At 39.4% G+C, this 19,668-nt stretch overlaps 1 protein-coding gene across 6 annotated transcripts in view; it reads right to left on the bottom strand.

The window, feature by feature from the left end:
- The window catches only part of IPO7 (importin 7), a 44,397-nt gene extending 24,998 nt beyond the window's left edge, over positions 1 to 19,399 (bottom strand). For all 6 annotated transcript variants that reach the window (XM_070934016.1, XM_070934000.1, XM_070934006.1 and 3 more), the window contains exons 1-5: positions 19,176 to 19,399; positions 3,900 to 3,981; positions 2,665 to 2,818; positions 2,192 to 2,350; positions 64 to 220 (exon numbers count right to left, since the gene is read on the bottom strand). In XM_070934016.1, coding sequence (XP_070790117.1) covers positions 64 to 220; positions 2,192 to 2,350; positions 2,665 to 2,818; positions 3,900 to 3,981; positions 19,176 to 19,331 — 708 coding nt within the window. In that variant the 5' untranslated portion in view covers positions 19,332 to 19,399. The remainder of the gene's footprint in view (positions 1 to 63; positions 221 to 2,191; positions 2,351 to 2,664; positions 2,819 to 3,899; positions 3,982 to 19,175) is intronic.
- Positions 19,400 to 19,668: the final 269 nt, after the last annotated feature.

Genomic DNA, 19,668 nt, shown 5'->3' with positions numbered 1-19,668 from the left:
AATATATAATTGTTCCAATCAGTATGTAAAGATTAAAACAACGTAACTGTAAAAAGGACAAACCTGAACAAGGGCATAAAATATTTTGAAGATCTGTTTCTGGATAAGGACAGATTGATCAGATGGATCAGAAAGGAGCTGGATGAAACGATCTTTCAGAACAGGCAAGAAGTGTTGCATTGCTGCTATCAATGGAGTCCTCTCTTCTGGTTTTTTGTATCTTTGAAAAATAGTTAAGAGCTGATTTTAGAAAAATTATCTATTAGAACCACCATTGATTAAAAATAAAGAAATTTTATCCTATTTCCAAAGAAAGTACTGCATACTGCATAGGAAACAAATAAACCTCTACCTTGTTAATTTCTCTGGATATACATCGTTATCATAAATAACGATGTTCTTGCTGTATGTCTTTCCTTTTTAAATGCACGACGGAAAAGAATAAGGAGAAAACTATATGGATTACAATCACATAAATGCAGTTTGTCCAATGCCTCTTTTGTAGCCTCCGCCAGATACTAGTTGGGGTCAATTTTTTTCATTGTTATTGGGTGTCAATTTAAGGAATGAATTTAAACTAATCCCCCACACAACAATTTTCCTTCTGTCAATTTAGGGAGTATCTTAATGGATGAGAAAAAGTTTGAGCATATACAACTTCACACTTTAATGTTTTCATTTACAGCTGATATTCTTTAAGAAAAATATTTCTGCAATACATGGCCAGTCTCTAGAATCAGACTTACTTCAACTCAGTTCAGCACACTTTCTGGGCTGCAAAAAAATCAAACTTTTAAAATAATCTGACATAATTCCTTAACTGAGAGTGGGTTAGATACTTCTTAAAGATATAATTTTTAATAACAATATTTTTTAAAAAATAATACAAGTTAATATGGGAGAAATTTTTGAAGCAATTCAAAGAGGAAGCATCTTCACAGAACATTTTCACAGACAAACATCCAAATTATTTACACAGGTCTCAAGACTTTTAAAGCATTAAAAGAGAGAGAGAGAGAAACACTGTAAAAATTAACTCTTCTTAATAAAAAACACAAAGACAGTAACATATTCATATATAAATACAAATAATTAGAAGTGTAGCAGTGTTTCTTAGATTTGACAACTTTAAGATGTGTTGACACCAAATCCCAGAAATAGCACATATTGGGAGTTGAAGTCCACACACCTAAAAGTTGTCAAATTGAGAAAAACTGGTGTAGCATTTCAATATTATCTGCGAAAGAGGCAAGCATACATATTTTAGTAGGCATATTCTATCTGGGCTCTAAAAATCCAAATTACCAATAGATAGCAGCAAAGAGATATAAACCAAAATTTATTTATTTATTTATTTATTTATTTATTATTTATTGGTTCGATTTATATGCTACCCTTCTCCGGAGACTCAGGGCGGCTTACAATGCATCAAGCAATAGCCTTCATACTTTTGTATATACCTGCTTAGTAGGCCTTTCGGGCCCCACAAGCGGTGTTCTTTTTTATACAAAGTCAGCTTATTACCCCCACAATCCGGGTCCTCATTTTACCTACCTCGAAAGGATGGAAGGCTGAGTCAACTTTGAGCATGGTGAGATTTGAACTTGCAGTAATTGCAGGCAGCTGGTGCTACTTAACAGCACTTTAGTCTGCTGCGCCACCAAAGCTCTTTTATCTCTGCCATCATCTAGCAGTTTGCTGAACTTCTGCAGCAGATGCACAGGTGGCCAGAGATGGCAGGTGAGACTGAATTTCTCTCATTAAGCATGTCATCATATGACCTGTTCACTTAGTGACAATTCCTATTGCCACTGTTAAGTGGGGACTATGCAAGTTGTTCAGCTCAGAACTAACCACAACATGAGACAAATTGGGTATCAAAAAGTGCTTGCTTGTATCATTGAAACTGCATCCCAGGTAATCAGGGTGAGAACAATGGGCAGATAGGTGGCTGAACAAATAATCCCTAAGCAAGGATTACCTGTATTGCATGTTTATGTCTACAATTGTAGAAGACATTCCTTATGAAAAAGTCATTTCTCTTGTACCTCAAAAGGTAAACAGACAATCTGTCAAATCCAATCATAAATTCAATTTCATGTTTTATTTAGACTAGAAGGTCCTACAACTCTAATGTATAGAAAACAGTAATGTGAATTACAAATAAAGCACATAACACATAGTAACTTACTCATAGTTCTTCACAAGTTGATAAAGACAAAGGAGTATTCCAAGCCAACAGGCACTATTATCAGACTGAAGATAAAATCCAATTTTCTCAACAACAGCAGTCCAACGAGTAGGATAATCATGCTTGATAATATGATGTATGCAAGTAGTAAGCTGTACTCTGGAACATATAAGATATTTTACAAATAATACTGCTATTTTGAGTTTCTATACATTAACAGTTTAATGTTTGAAGTAGATGTAAATACAATGTGAGGATCTGAGAACACCAAGGAGTGTCAGCATTTTAATACAGTAGAGTACAATAGGCATTCTCTTCTGTCAATTACACTGTGTAATGCCCATGAATTTCCCTACCCCAATATAAATTTAAGAGCATAGTATCAGTATTATACTTTCTAGTATGACTGAAAATACTCCAATTAAGTATGAATTTGGAACAAGAATACTTTGTGACCACAACTTTAAATATACCTGATCAGTTCAGGAGAATGAATAATAGCTTCTACAATATTCTCTCGAATACAATGTCTATCTTCTTCTGGTATTGAGTAAGGCGGGTTATCCCCTGGAGTAATTCCCCGGTCAGGCCAATACTGGGTTATCATATTCTTCAAGTATATAACACCTGTCAAATAACAGTATTAAGATGCCCTAAAATTGTATTATAATTCATCCGTAATAATCTAATAGACATAACTATTAGGTCACAACCAGCACACAAGCAGAACATGGAACTTTATAAAGTACTCCATCCTGTATAATTTTGTCCTAAAATTTATTGCTTCTTTATTTTTTTTTTAAAAAATGGAAGAAAGTGAGCTATTTGCATATTGAGGAATAGGGACCTTATCTACTGCAATCACTTTTGCTATGACAGCCTGTGTGTTGTGGTAGATTAAATCCCTAGACATCAAACTAAGTATCAGTCATTACTATCATCTCACAGATTATTTCAGGCATAAAATGTTTATGCATATTATGAATTTTTGCAAAGAAAAATGGATATGAAAGTGTCTGCCACAGATCTTAAGGGCACATATTATTTATTTATTTAACTTTCAAGCTTGTACAAATTTCTTAAGCTTTGTGACTGGAATACTCAACCTGATATGTATGGTACCTATTAGTACAACTAATATCAACATTAGGGGACTAGAATTAAGCTGAAGGAGGCTGAATTACTAAAATGCCTCGATAAGAGAAATTATGCAAAACGTGTTATATATTTCAAGATCTCAAATTAATAAACTCAAAGCAAGATTTTAGTAAGAATAATTTAATGACAAAAAAACATCCAGGATTTGCTCTTCCAATATATGCAAAAATATTGTATCTGATATTGATGATAGCCATGATACCATTCTATCTTTTTTAAATCAGTAAATACTTTTGTCTTTTTCAAAATGTGGAATTGCAAAGAAGGATGAGATGACTTTTTTAATTTATATATATATACACACACACACAGTCATGTAATCATAAATTCTGAGGGATGCTTTTGTACAAAAATAATCATGTCCACTTTAGCAAACTATTTTAAGCACAAGGATTGTTCTCCCGACCCAGTTTTCAGAGACCATCCTGTTCTTATTTATATAGTATTACTCCACATTAAAATCTACTTTCCATTAGTTCATTTTGCTACTCAGTCACTTATTAATAGCGCTAAATATTTATACTATAAAAAGTGATGAACTGTTACTTGCCTGCCTGCCTCACTGGTAAATCCAGTTGTTCTGACATAGTGATTTGAAGGAGAGTTGAAACGAAGTTCACTGATTTATGAGCCTATAAGCAAAATATAAAAAGTTAGATGCTTACAATTTTAGAAAGCATTACAAAATATTTTTTTAACTTTAGAATCCACATTTTAGCTAAATGTGCATAGACATTAGTTACCCTCCTACTCCATTATCTTAAAGGCCCCCATCATCCAATGCCTATTAGTTCCTTTAGGGGGGGTGTCTTCCCATCTCTTTTGTTCCCTTTGCCAATTTCAGAGCTGAGATGGCATTCCATTCCTCTCACAATGTTGCATAATCTCACTCAATCAGATAACTATCAGCAGAGCTTTGCTATTTATGCTGCCCAGGCAGTGGAAGAAAAGAAAACCATCCTTGACTTAGACTGGATTTAAAGGTGCCTATTTAAGAAAACAAAAGGAGGCCATTGTTTCACCTTTATCCTTCACTATATTCACAACTAGGAAGGTCAACATAACACAACTGCAGTTTTTTCCACCTTTTCAATTAATGGTCAACAGCCACTGTGAGAATGGGTTTAAAAGTGTTGTCATGTTGCCATGCTAACCACAATGTAGCAATGAGTGTAAGAGACCACAAAATATGACCATTATTTGCCAAACAGTTGCCCATAAGGTATGTTTCTTTTCAGCTCCAATAATTTTCATTTGGAGAGCACAAAGTTGAAGAAGGCTGGTATAAAATGTATCAGTGCTTTAAGAGGCCATCTGATTACTTCATGAAAAATCAAGCTGTATTATGTATCAAAGAATGAGTTGCTTTTCTCATTAATATTCAGCTATGAAGATTAAAAAAGTCAACATTAAATAAAGACAACAAAAGGAATACAGGTAATCATCAACTTACAACAGTTCATTTAGTGACTGTTCAAAGTTACAACAGCACTGCAAAAAGTGACTTATGACTGTTTTTCACACTTAATGACCGTTGCATCATTCCCATATGATGTGATCAAGATTCAGACGCTTGCCAACTGACTCATATTTATGATGGTTGCAGTGTCCTGGGGTCATGTGATTGCCTTTTGCAACCTTCTGACAAGCAAAGTCAATGGGGAATCAGATTCACTTAACAACCGTGTTACTAACTCAATAACTACAATGATTCACTTAACAACTGTGGCAAGAAAGGTCGTAAATTGGGGCAAAGTTCACTTAACAAATGTCTTGCTTAGCAACATAAATTTTAGGCTCAATTGTGGTCATAAGTTGACGACTACCTGTAGTGAGGTTTTCCATACCTCCTGTTACCACTTTAGTTCTAGAAAAAGAAAAGCTGGAAAGATAACCATTTCAAGAATCCCTCTTGCATCCAGGTGGAGTTGGGGTGACTGAACAGATCTCAAGCTTTTACTGGCCAGATGCCCTTCCTGACGCCTACGCAGAGTTCGCAGCAGACAATTATTCACTGCATCCAAAGAAAGACGTATCTGCCACTATCTAAGATCGAACTCACAGCCTCCTGAGAGCTTAACCTCTAGGCCTGTGATGGTGAACCTATGGCACGTGTGCCACAGGTGGCACGCGGAGCCATATATGTGGGCACACAAGGGTTGTCCTAGCTCAGCTCCAGCGCGTATGTGCGTGCTGGCCAGCTGATTTTCGGGCCTTCCAGGCCCACTGGAAGTCAGGAAATGGGCCATTACCAGCCTCCAGAGGGCCTGGGGGGGGGGGGGAGAAGGCCGTTTTCACTCTCCCCTGGCTCCTAGAAAGCCTCTAGAGCCTGGGGAGGGCGAAAAATGGGCCTACCGGGCCCACCGTGCCACCACGTGCCAAAAGCAGGGGTCACGCAGGGGGGTCACGGGTCCATGTGCGGGGTGCATTGTATTATGGGTGTGGGCATGTTCGTGTGTGAACCCCAAGGCTCCCCCCGCTTTTGGCACGCAATGGCAAAAAGGTTAGCTATCACTGCTCTAGGCCATCATGCTGCTCCTAGGAATCCCCCTTGCTTGCACTGTGCTAAAGTGGTACCAGATAGTGGTACTGATAAATAATTTCTTTTTCATCTCCATAAATGAATACGGTCTGTCTTTTTTACTGGTTTTAGTAATCTGCACCTCTGTTCAATACAATGAAGCAGATGAGAACTGCTGCTATCCTATCATGTGTTTCAAAATTCCAAAAAAGGCCAGGCTGCAGGAATGACAGATAAGAATTCCAAACTTTTTGACAGGATGCGAAAAGGGGGTGATATGTTGACTAAGCTTGAAATTGGCATGGCTGATTAACCATGATGGTTTGGCTGAAGGCCTGAGTGTTACTGGTTGCTCTGGGACAGGGGAGATAAAGTGCTCCAAAATGACCTGAAGACCCACTGAAATAAGTGAATTGAAAGTGATGTGAGGAAGAGGGGGAATCATGATCCAGAGAAAGATCAAAGTAAATGACATATTGCAATCTGATTGTCAGCCAAGTGTTATTGATATCTTGCTTAACTAAAACAGAAGGGGGATGTAAAGCTAGTTACATAAACATGTAGACATAGGTATAACACCGTGTTGGTGAACCTATGGCACGCGTGCCGGAAGTGGCACGCAGAGCCATGTTGCCTGGCACGCGTGGTGTCGCCCTATCCTCTTCCGGGTTTCCAGGGTACGCATGCACACCAGCCAGCTAGTCTGCGGGTTACTGGTGTGCATGCGCTGCCTGGAATCCACATGGGCTGGCGCAGGGGGAGGACAGATATGGCTGCCTGGACGCTGCCTGGAGCGCGAGGGTGGCAGGAGGAGCCGCTGCTGCCTTGTAGCCAGTGCGACCAGCTTGCTGCTACAGCCTGCTACCACCCTCTCCTCCGCCAACTACTCCTGCCACCGCTGGGGAAGAGGAGCGCAAGAACCGCCGCCACCGGGTGCAAGGGGGTGGTGGGAAGGATCTGCGGTCTGGGGCTTCCCTGTCTCCACACCCAAGCAGGCTGTCCAGGGAAAGGGATTGAAGCCCCAACCCGCTGCTTCTGGCGCTTGCACCCCCTCAACCCCAGCAACAACGGCTCTTGCGGTGCCTCTTCCCTGGCAGCACCAGGAGCAGGACTTCCTGTGGGTTTTTTCCCCCTTCGCACCACAACGAATGAAGAATGGGGGATGGCGGTGGGAGCGACCCGCTTAGCCCTTTTCTGGAAGAGGTGGAAAGGGGGGTGGGGATGGCGTTGTCTTCGTTATTCCGAGGCAGGGCTGTTTGGGCCAGCCGATTCTTGTTGTGCCACAGAGGCTTGTAAAGCTCGGGCTGAGCCTGCAGGCTGCCAGGTCTGGAACCGGCAGCAGCTTTTTCCTGCCCCTGGACAGCCTGGACAGGTCTGGAGCTCGGCTGGGGAGACAGGGAAGCCCCAAAAGCAGATCTTTCCCCCACCCCCTTTTCCCCAAGGGAGCCGGTCATTGCGCTGCCAGAAGCAGCAAGTGGGGCTTCAATCCCTGCCCCTGGACAGTCTGCTCGGCTGGGGAGAAGGGAAGCCCCAAAAGTAGATCTTTCCCCCACCCCCTTTTCCCCAAGGGAGCTGGTCATTGCGCTGCCAGAAGCAGCAAGTGGGGCTTCAATCCCTACTCCCAAAAGCCCAAAACAAGTCGCGGTAGGGGGGGCACAAAGCACATGTGGGGGACTGCGCATGCTCAATGCAGAACGTATGCATGGGGGTGTGCGCGCAATGTGGGGCGCATGCGTGGGGTGTCACATGTGCATGCACATGCGTGGGGGGTCGCATTGCATTATGGGTGCTGGCACACGCGGGCATTATCACGCGCGCACACACACACACACACTTCCGGCACGCAACAAGAAAAAGGTTCGCCATCACTGGTATAACACATTAGAAGGATATGGTTAATTTAGAAAAATTGGCTTGAGTAGCAATAAATCAATGCTGCACTCCTTTTATGACCAATGAAGATAAGAGAGTGCACTGGCAGAGAAAATGACTGTTTAATTGCCTTAATACAGTGTTTCCCAAACTTGACTCTTTGAAGATGTATGGACTTCAACTCCCAGAATTCCTCAACCAGGCATACTGGTTGGGGAATTCTGGGAATTGAAGTCCATGCATCTTAAAATAGCCAAGTTTGGGAAACACTGCCTTAATACTATATAAATTAGCTTTGCATGGATGAAAATGAAACTAAGTTTATATATATCTTATGTTATGAATAAAATAGGGGGAAATCCCAAGAAGACACTTCCATGCTGAGTATTTGATCATTTTCTGAAAACCAGAGACATGTGACAAAGCTTTTCTGAGCTGGGATCTGAATAATTTAATAATCTTGAATATAGAAAAGCATGACAAAGCTTCCCCAACCTGAGCAACCTCCTGCTGCATAAATGTTACTCGCAGAAGTAAATAAGAACTGACAGTTCTGGGAATGTGAAGTCTGGACATATGGAGGACCCTTCAATTGTAGGGTATTGTTTTAGACCAATGTTTCTTAACTTTACCAACTTTAAGATTTAAAGTTTAACTTTAAGAAGTTAAGGTTGGCTGGGGAACTAAAGTCCATACATTTTTGTTCTCCCTTATAGCCATGATGGCGAACCAGTGGGCACACAGAGCCCTCTCTGTGGACATGTGCACCATCGCCAGCTGCCCTTCCGTGTTTTGTCGCGCACATGCACTCTGATCATGCGAAGACCAGCTGGCCGGCATGCATGCGCAGGCCGAACCCAGAAGAGAGCAGCTTGCTGGTGTACATGTGCGCCAGATCAGCTATCTGGCGCACATGCGTGCGCCGGAACCCAGAAGAGCAGCTGGTGATGGCACGCGTGTCCACAGAGAGAGCTCTGCATGCCACCTGCGGCACACATGCCATAGGTTCGCCATCACGACTATAAGGTGAGAACATCCCCAGACAAAGCTGAGTCATTTTGCAGCTATTATACATTCAAGATGTTTGGACATAACATAGTACTCAGCAGTGACTCATTTTTATGCCACAGTCAATAAAAAATAACCAGAAAGAAACAGGCATGACATAAAGAGAAAGCTATTCCACAGAGTTGTTTGACAGCATAATCTAATCTTAGTTCAAATATAATGGAGTAATGTCATTATACCGTTGATACAACTTTAACAAAAATATGGGCAATTAATCTTGAAATAATTCTCTTATTCTTTTTCACCCAGGATTCATTCATCATCTGATATGCATTGTTTGATTTTTTTAATAAATACATTTATCACAGAGAAATTATTTCTTATTTTAGATCTGAATAAATAATTACTCTTCTTCAATATGCTGCTTTACTCAAGATAAACAATGCTTATAATTGGCAACATTGCTTATAAAATGAAATATGCAAAATTTTAAGGAATATATATACAACATTAATGCTGTCGGTGAGTTCAATATACATTTGTTTATTATATACTAAGTTCCACAAAGTTCAAACTATAAAATGATGAATTGCTTATATTTTCAACCACAGTAAGTTTCAAAACCAGAAATATATCACCATCTTATACATAAAGATGTGCAACATCAGTTTAAAAAGCAGAAAGCTAAGACAAGGGAGGAAAACTGGAAGTCTGAGATATCTTTTTATTTCTAGATATTCCCTCTGCCCCTCCCCATGTTGTACTGTTTATTTTCATGATTTAAGAAAAATGATTTTAAAATATTATAGTTCACCTCTGACATGACCCAACTTTCAACAAAAGGTAATTCATTTGCCATTCTGAGTATATCAGTTGATATAAAACCTGCTGATCTAAAACTGCCTTGTATAAACATGACATAAACTAGTGCTCTGCAAATAGTTCCAAGCTCAGCAAGTTTCACTGAGTGTGGAACAAAAGTTCTCTGAATTCCAAAATGTTGTCCCAAAGTAGGATATTATGTTATCTCAATTGTTCCAGCATCCCACTGTGCACATTGACCAAAAGAAAAATAAAAACAGGTCACATTCCTGGTGATATCTGAGGAGAGGAGATAGTGGAAATTATCAAGAGCAGTGAAAACATGCATTCAAATTTCAAACTTATTTGAAGGACTAACAGGTAGGTAGGTAACTAAGTATTTTACTATTATTTTTTTGTACGGGAAAGTTTGAGTTCAATGTAACATTGTTGTCTTTATATTCACTGTGTATGTTGTGCTTTATCAAGCAGACTACCAAATGCAAAATTGGACACTGTGTATGTATATTAAAAACAAGCCTCAACCAAAGCCAGAAAAGTATTTCTCCATTACGTTGTTCCTGAGTATGTTGAAATGAAGGCATTTTTATTGCTTCATTTCTGGTATGTTCTGAGGCTGTTTGTGAAGGCAGAGTTTGCAGACAAGTATCTTTAACTGTTGCTTCTACTGCACCGTTCAGAATTTAAACATCTTCTTGATCAAATACATTTTTCTGCCTGGGGGACAAGACATATTCAACATAGAAACACCAATCCAGGTTTTGTGACTCTAAAATGAAAAACAAGAAAGCAAGGGGCTTGTTTCAAGGTGTTTTTTTTTTAAAAAAAAAATCCTTAAGACAGAACGCACAAAATATTTCAAGTACTTCTACTGGAACAGAAGACAGTCAAAATGTTACAAGAGAACATTCCAAATGTGGCAGTAAAATTGTTTTATTGTTTTGTGCATACTCCAATATTTTTCAGTTCAGCTAAACTTATTTCCTAGATGTATATAGTTGCTTATCTCAGATAAGAGATTTGTGTAAGCTAAGACAATAAAAACATCAAACAATAAAATTTATAATAAATAAAACACATAAAGCAAAAAAGGCCACCGATGATAAACTAATCAACAGCAAATACATTTAACTCAGCGGGTCAACCCCTCATAACTTTCATGTGGTTGTGTTTAATTTAACACTGGGAGGGATGGTGTCCCTGAGAAGCAACACTTCTATGGAAAAGGCATGCTTCCTAGGTCCTTTGAGGAGACACTTTTTAATCAACAGGACCACTTCTGTCAAACCTGATAGGACACAGATAACTGAAGAGGGATGGCCCTTAAATAAAGCACCTCCACACTGTAAAGGGACAAGCCCTATGAATACAAGCCCTATGAATAGTACCTGGAAGAAATTGGGTGCCACTGCAGCTTGGGAAATAAAGACCTAAGGTCATTATGGGCACACCCATAATTGCTCGTGCCACTGCATTCTGGGTCAAGTGCAGCTTCTAGAAGCTCTTCAAGGGCAATTCCATGTAGACCATAATGTCGTACTCCAATTGGAAGATAACCAAAGCAAAGGGTACCACTGATATACAACACAAGAGTTTTACAAAAGCCTTCCTGGTCATAGCTGCCACTTGTTCTCTGAACAGAAGCTGCAAGTTCAGGAGGATCCCCAAAAGTACACTGATTCTATCTAGAAGAATGTAACCTCATCCAGAATTAGTGATGGGAAATGGGATCTAAGAGGTGAAAAATCCAGACCCGCATAGTATTTCTCAAGTTTTAGTTGAAGCCTGTTCTTCCCCATCCAGCCTTGAATGTTAAGTAATTTTTGGGGGGGAAATGATTATATTTACATGTAGAATCAAACCCTTCTTTTCCAAAATCTGGATTTTTAGATCATAATATGCATAGATGTTAATACCCTTAACTCCTCTTTCTTTTATTCCCAAATTTTAATAAGAAAGCAACATTAATCACTGTTTCTATTGTACTGGAATCTAAGATAAACACCAATTGCTCCTAAATATACCAGGGTTCAAAATCAGACTTAAACTGTTTTGAAGTTAATTTATACAAACTGATTTGATAGGAACTAATCAAAGATATACTGAGAAAGTATGATTAACTGTGAATTCCTACTTGACTTTCCCACTTGCACAAAAGGAAAAATGAAGTGGAGGAAAAAGACACTAAAGTTACATACCAAATAATCTGCTTTATTTAAGCAAATTGTTTTAGTCAGAAGTGTGAGATATATATATATATAAATACACTGCTCAAACAACTAAAGGGAACACAAAACTACTGTATGTAACGAACAAAGTATTTAATAAGGCTATTTCATTCATTCAGATCTCGGATGTCTTCTGCTTGTGTTCCCTTTATTTTTTTGAGCAGTGTATATATATGAAGTAAATTCAGTTGATAATGAAACATGCCCCATACTACCCATCAAGCGCTAAGCTAATGCATAACCGATCTATAGAAGAGGATGCAAAATTCAGAGTTCAGAAAAATTAATAGCTGTAATCATCACAGGGTTACGTGAGCATTTCAAATAAAATTACTTATGCTATAATATTATTTATTTTATTCAATTTAGGCACCACCCAACTGATAATATCAGAAAATCCAATATAAACCAAAAACAAGATGCCATCTTCATACCACATACATACAAAAAATCAGGCACATTCAACAAGGGGCACGGCCCCCTCACCATGCTTATCCAAAACTGCAATAGGGATTTTATTATTCTCTCACCATTTTTATGTAAGAATCACTCATCTGTGTAAACATCTATTTACCAATTTGTACCCCAAATGTGGTATGCATCAAGGGAGGGGGGCAGTTATTCAAGTTGGACCATCCAGTTCACATAATCTCAACAAATTCTACTCTAGAACTCATTACATTGTAACATCCCACCCTACCATGTCAACAGGCACTCATTTCCTTGATCGATCAAAGCATATACTATTTCTGTTGTAATTTTCCCTGGGAGGAGGAAAGTTCAAGGCAAAGAAGCCAATCTAGATAACCACTTAAAAATTTTGGCATTACTTGTGTGTGTGTAAACAAGGCTAAGCAACTCTACGCATGAAAACATGGGAACTGGGGTGTAGAAAATGGCAGAGGGTGCTCTGGACTGATGAGTTAAAATTTGAAATATTTGGATGTAGGAGGCAGTTTATTCACCAAAGGGTTGGAGAATGGTGCAAGAATGAGTGTCTGCAGGCAACAGTGAAGCATGGTAGAGGTTTCTTACAAGTTTGGGGCTGCATTTCTGCGAATAGAGTTGTAGATTTGGTCAGGATCAAAGTTGTCCTCAATGCTGAGAAATACAGGCAGATACTTATCCATCATGCCATACCATCAGAGAGATGTGTGATTGGCCTCAAGTTTATTCTGCAGCATGACAACAGCCCCAAACATATAGCCAATGTCATTAAGAACTATCTTCAGTGTAAAGAACAAGAGATGGTTTGGCCCCCCGAGAGCCCTGATCTCAACATCATCGAATACGTTTGGGATTACATGAAGAGACAGAAGAATTTGAGGCAGCCTATATCCACAGATGATTTGTGGTTAGTTCTCCAAGATGTTTGGAACAACCTTGAAGGAACCTTGCCGAGTGCCTTCAAAAATTGTGTGCAAGTATACCTAGAAGAATTAATGCTGTTTTGAAGGCAAGGGCAGTCACACCAAATATTGATTTGATTTGGAATTCTCTTCTGTTCATTAACATTTCTATTTCTGAAAATAATCTTAATTTACAGTACTTTTGCACAACTGCCTAATTCTTTTGCACTGTATTGCTCATACACAGATACCGGTATATCCTGTTTCTATGCTTATTAATGCTCCTATTAGATTAAAATAGGTAGACAAAATAGCATAAATAAATACATAAATGTGTGGTATGTTATTTTTGAAAAATGCATTTTAATTCTTTTTCTTATGCTAATCCTATGAGGTAATCCAGATCTCAATACTGATTAAAATCAGCTGTATGGAGAATTTTCAGCCTGGGACACACTTGGAAGGCCAAAATGCCTAAAAACATTATTTATAAATACCTGTTATCAAAACATTAATTTAATATACAAACATAAAAGAATGGAGTAAAGGATTGGATTTTTTTTAATAAATAACAGAAAACTACTTTACCCCAATGTTAAAAATGTAGTTGGATCTTACTTTTTATTTAAAAAATCTATCAGATTTAGTGGACCCCTACTATGTTTATACAGAAAATGAACAAGTAAATTACTTACTGTCTTGTTGGAGATGCAAAAATAACGCTTGATTAAAACTTTTTGCAATGTCTTAATGTTAATTTTGGATGCATACTTTTTAAAATTACAGTATGTGGAATTTGACAGCTAGACAACAGAAATGAATTCTATGTGACCATATTGTTGCCGAAAGACTAATTCTTCAGCATTGGAAAGATAAATGTATGACCTCAGTTACCCCATGGATTGAAGACTGACACAAATGAGTCTCCTATAGATTTAAATTACCTATGGACAATGACAAAAAATAGTGAAAGAAAATTTACTTGATCTGAGTAAGTGTGTGTTGTAAATAAACAAGGCAGAAAAAGCAAGCTGAGCATTTCTGGAATTCTTTCTAAACCCTTAATAGTTCTGCATTGCTAGAAGGGAGTAGGGAAGCAGGCTTAGAATGAACTGATCAATGTAGGGATGCAGTGGGAAATTTAATTTACATGCAGCACCAAGTGGATCAAACCCATTTTAATGTGATTTTTTTCTCTCCAGCTTCTCTGCCATACCAAATTTGGCTCCTTTCTGTTCTCTCTTTCCAGTATTCTGTGTGTTTCTAATAGTCCATTAAGTTGGAAAGAACTTTTCTTTCTTTTTCATCCTAGTAGTTTTTCAGAAAGGTCTGCTTTTTTCAGATCAACCAAGTGTTGATCTATTGGTTGTGACAGGAACTGACCCACTGGCTTGTCGCTGGAACTGATGTCTTGGGCTCACAGAGTGATTGGCCCAAAATCACTCAGCTGTCTTTCATGTTTCAGGTAGGACCAGAACTCAAGTCTCCTGGTTTCTAGCCTGGTGCCTTAATCACTATACCAAACTGATTATGGCTGAGTTGGAAAAAAATAAGAATTTAAAATCAATGCCAAATATAACAAGAATGAAAAACTAAGTAAATATGAGTAGCTTTGTCCTAAAACATTAAAAATACTGACAATTCTTTATAATTTTATTCAGAAAAGGCAGGCTGTAATATATATTATAAATGCTGTAAAATTGTTACTCTTATTATTCAAAACCTATCATGTTCCCTGTACTTAACAAAAGTACTGTAATGGATTTTATGTACACTGGGTATGACAAATAATCAAATTTAAGTGTGTTCTCAGATCACACCAACAATTAGCATATCTGTGCTCAAAAATCTTCCTTTAAATTGTATACTATTAGTTTGCTATTTCTCTCATGTCACTACAGGATGTCTTCATCTCCGTGTACGTATGTATAGCAAGGATAGTATTTTTTCCACTGAAAAAGGAAGTGATTTCTGAGCTTATCAAGAAAATCTGAATCCAATTCAGTTTTTGAACATAAAAGTATAAAATAAAAAAAAAATCAGAGGATATTATTCTTTGTATGCTCTTATCTTCTAGTACATAATATTCCTTAACATAGGAATATAGAATAGCAACCACCTGGCTCCATTACAATTCTATCACATGCAACAATAAAGCAAACAATTCAAAAATAGCACTAAAATAATATCATTGTTGCAAAGATAAGCTTTTTTCAAGCCTTCTCCAGGTGTATCACTGAACGAAGCACCAGGATGGCGAAGGCTTGTTTATTATAATAGTACAATACCATAAAATATGAATATCTACCTATATCTATATATACCGTGTTTCCCTGAAAATAACACCCTGCCTTATATTTTTTTGAACCCTGAAATAAGCTCTTGGCCTTATTGCCATGAGTTCAAAAGCCCGATTGGGCTTATTATCAGGGGATGTCTTATTTTGGGGAAAACAAGGTGTGTGTGTGTGTGTGTGTGTGTGTGTGTGTGTGTGTGTGTGTGTATTGATACAGATACATAGATATAAATATATTTTCTATTAAAAAAATAAAAAACAAGAAAAGCAAATCTTCCTATACTCCCTGTATTGAAGACATATGGTAAAATGTTAATCACAGATAACTTGTTAATAAATCTTCGACAAAGAAAGATACTACCTCTATCTATAATCTTTTTGATGCCACTGGCAGATAAGAGTTCTGAACAGAATATTTGAAGGACTTTATTGAAGGACTTTTCTACCACCAAAGACCTCATACAATTGTTCATGAGGTAAACATTAGTTGCTTGGTTTTATGGAACTGCATCCCACAATATGCTTTCTTAATAAATAGGATACCAAGTGTGAAAAAGTATATAACCTAATAGAATATTTCACTGCAAAAAGTACAAACCATTAGTCACATCTGGAAAACACTGCAAACCAGAATTGTAAAAAACTTTTGACTTATTCATGAATGAAAATGCACTTGTCAATCACTTGTCCACATAAAAGTTTCATCCACTGGTTGTGTGGCATTAGGCCCAAACAGGAATTTTGGCTTGGTTTTCTCTTAAGAAGCCATAATCACATGGCATGCTCTATTCTGTTAGTGGTTTGGTTCAAACTGTTAGGAAACAAATAAAGCAAGACTTCAGATTCAAATATGTTAGAAAGTAGGGAAACCTGTTGCCTCTCAAATGTTGCTGAAATGCAAGTTCCATAAGCCACAGCAATTTTGGCCTAAAATAAGAGGTATTGGGACTTGGCAGTTCATTAATATGTGAAGGATCACAAGTTTCCCTACATTAAACAAAAGCTTAGACAATCATTTTAGCTGCCTAGGTGAGTAGTAGCCAAATGGCACACCAGCATGTTGTTTAAGTAAGGCAATTCTCATTTTCACAATATCCCAATATACAAATTATATCAATATTTCTGATGTAACAATGCCAGTTCATTACTTTATCAGATTTTTTTGGTCATGAAAATTAAAGCTGCACCCTTTTTGGTATTTATGCTAAGAATGATTACAATCTGTAATTAATAATATGAAGCTTTGATATATATATATATATAGAAACCAGGCAATTTTTTAATACAAAAAGTATATTAGTACACACTTGTACGTTACTTGTAAAGCTACAACTCAGTATATTTAATCAGACTAAATAAAGAAGATAGGCTGTGGGTCACAAAATGTGGTTTTCATGAACAGTGTGACTTTTAAAATATATCTAAAACTTTCTTATCTTCTTTACTTCAGTTTGAGCACCACAGACTTCATGACACCAGTTGTCAAATTCAGGGTCCTTTCCAGATTTTTAAAATTAATATATCTTTGTATTTCTACACTTAACTCATTTCCAGAACTCAAAAACCATTGTTAGCTAAATTAACTCACTGACATGGTGTGATCATTCCAAATTTCTGTTTCCAGAAGTAGCAAGCACACCAGTGATGACCTATTTCAGACAAAATACCTTAATCTCTTCTAAACAATGAGAACATGGTTTAGAACCCAAAGAAGCATAGCAAATTACCTAAGAACCACAGTGGACTTTCTCATTATTTGCTACTTAAGATAAGTTGCAATCAATAAAACATTGTCAACACCAACTTTACTTAAAGCTTCAATTATTCACACACGCCTTCCTACATCAAAATGCATATGGATGGTTCATTTGACTTAATCTGATCAAATTTAGCAGTATAATTCTTATAATTTATTTTATAAATTTATACACCATCCATGTCTGAGCGACTCTGGATGGTTTACAAATGAAAGCTAAAAACTATATAAAAAGACAGCATTAGAAAGATTTAAAAACAGAATTAAAAGCATTTTTTTTTAAAAAAGGTGGATGGAACACCCTCAAGCCACCAACCACCCCCAGGACTGCCTACCACTCGTAGATCCCCATGCAGTATAATAAAGAATTACACATAATTTGGGTAAGACAGGATTTGTAAGGACCTTCATACGTCACCCAAGGTTTTTTCCTACTTTGATCTTTACCCTGGCTGGTGTTTCATGTGTTTTATTTATTTCTGTTTTTATGCTTTTATGCTTTTCTTTTAATACATTTAGACTCCCAGAGTCATTTTGAATAATGACCATAAATTGAAATAATAAAGTATCCATTTTAGATAGCTTGAATGTCCTGACTATAATTACATGTTGAAAGGTTCAGATTAGAAAACAGGAAAAAAAAAGCCTTAAGATATGATTCTTTAGCGAAAGCTAGGCATTTCATTCAGTACACTTATACCAAATACACACTGATTCTTCATACTTGTGGGGCTTTCCATTGAATCATAATCATGATGTAAGTTGCATGTTGCCTGGCTGCTTCAGGACTGCAAAATGTTGAAAAACAAACATGGTTTAAAACAGGATGCCAGTTTTAATGTGACATTCAGACTATTTCCACGAGATAGCTTGCTTTTTAAAATCTGCTTCCCAACTAGCTTATTACATTTCAAATTTTAATTGAAAACTTGGGCGGAACACTGTGAGAACTATACGAAGCCGGTTTTAAACGCACTTTCCGGTTCACAAACGTGCACCCTTATAAATACATAGATCAAAATTTGTGCTGTGCAATTAGTGAAAACGAAATACGGGCTATTTCATTCTGAAAGGTGTCTTCAGCAGCCGTCTTCTTTTTCCCGCCGCTAAATTTAACCTTAAACAGCAAAGTTTGCGTCCATATAAGGAAGAAGGACACCCTCGGTCTCCTGCACTAGAATCCTTCTGCCGTCAGTTTCAGAAAGGACCCGTTTGAAATTATTTTTTCCTCGCTATCATGAGCAAGCGACTCTGGCTCTTGTCCACCAGGCATGGCAGAAGGCGGGCAAGGGCCGGGCACTGACGGGCTTCCCTCAGATGAGGACGGAGCGGCTGCCACGTGCCCGAAGACAATGCTTGAGGGAGCGGGAAAGGGCCTGACATTAGGCTCGATCGCGGGAGAGGCCTTCTTCCCTTCCGGCCCAAAAGCCGCGCTTCGCCACACGGCCTGGCTTCCTCGCCCCGTCCACGCTCTTGCCTCCGCCGCCGCCGCCTCCTTTCCTCTTCCTGCCCACGTTTCACTCTGGGAAAGGCGGCTCCGTCAGGCCCGCGCCTGGGCCTCTCTCCTCGCCCTCCAGGTGCGTGTGCACGTGCGTAAATAGCAAGGCGACCGGCGACAACCTGGGCCAAGTTTTCAGCCTTGAGCTCCTTCTCTTAGGTTGGAGGTGACCTCCCAGGTGCCACCGAGGGATCGCTCGCTTGTTCGGAGCCCATCGCGGACCTGCTTCTCCTACCTCCCCCGTCCCCGTCCCCGTCCCCAACTCCAATGCAGGGAGAGACCATTCGGGGTCCGCACGCCCGATTTCTCTCCTTCTCTCCCCCGCCTGTGCCTGGACCTAATTCGTCGTGTCCCCGACTCGCGTCCCACCCCCCGCCAGCCACCCCCCGTCGGCCTTGTCGCCGGGACTGCTTCTCCTGTATGCCGCGCTCCCAGGCCGGGCCTCGCTGCCACCGCCGCCACCGCCGCCTTCTCACCTCGTTCAGCTGTCTCTCGGCTGCCTCCCGCAGCGTGGAGTCCATGGTGCCCCGCAGGGCCTCGATGATGGTGTTGGGGTCCATGGCTGTGCGGTCGAGGCCGAGACGGGCAACGCGGACGAGATCTGGGGAGGCAGCGCCGTTCGATGCGCACATGGACCCGCCGCTCTACAGCGGCAGCCGGCGGCGCGAAAGGAGGATAGAAGCGCCAAGGCCCCGGATAGAGCTACTCGCCGCCTCTGCGAGGCCGACGCCTTCCGCTCGGCTCTTGCCGCCTTTCACAGGCATCACGGGAATTGTAGTCCTCCTGGAGGGCGGGAGAGGATGAAAGCGGCCTCAAATGCCATTTTCCCCCCCTTTTGGAGCCCTCTGCTCTGCAAGATAGGACGGAGGTGGGTTCGGGGAGGGAGGGGGAAGAAGGTTCCGTCGCCATCGATTACAAATTGGCTACAGTATTCAGACGGGAAAAAAAATGAATCGCAACAACATCCAC

The sequence above is a fragment of the Pituophis catenifer genome, unplaced genomic scaffold (genome assembly GCF_029215685.1).
Source record: "Pituophis catenifer annectens isolate HBS135680 unplaced genomic scaffold, rPitCat1.0.hap2 SCAF_1, whole genome shotgun sequence".
NCBI classification, from domain to species: Eukaryota; Metazoa; Chordata; class Lepidosauria; order Squamata; family Colubridae; genus Pituophis; species Pituophis catenifer.
This window is presented reverse-complemented; position numbering and strand designations above follow the sequence as displayed.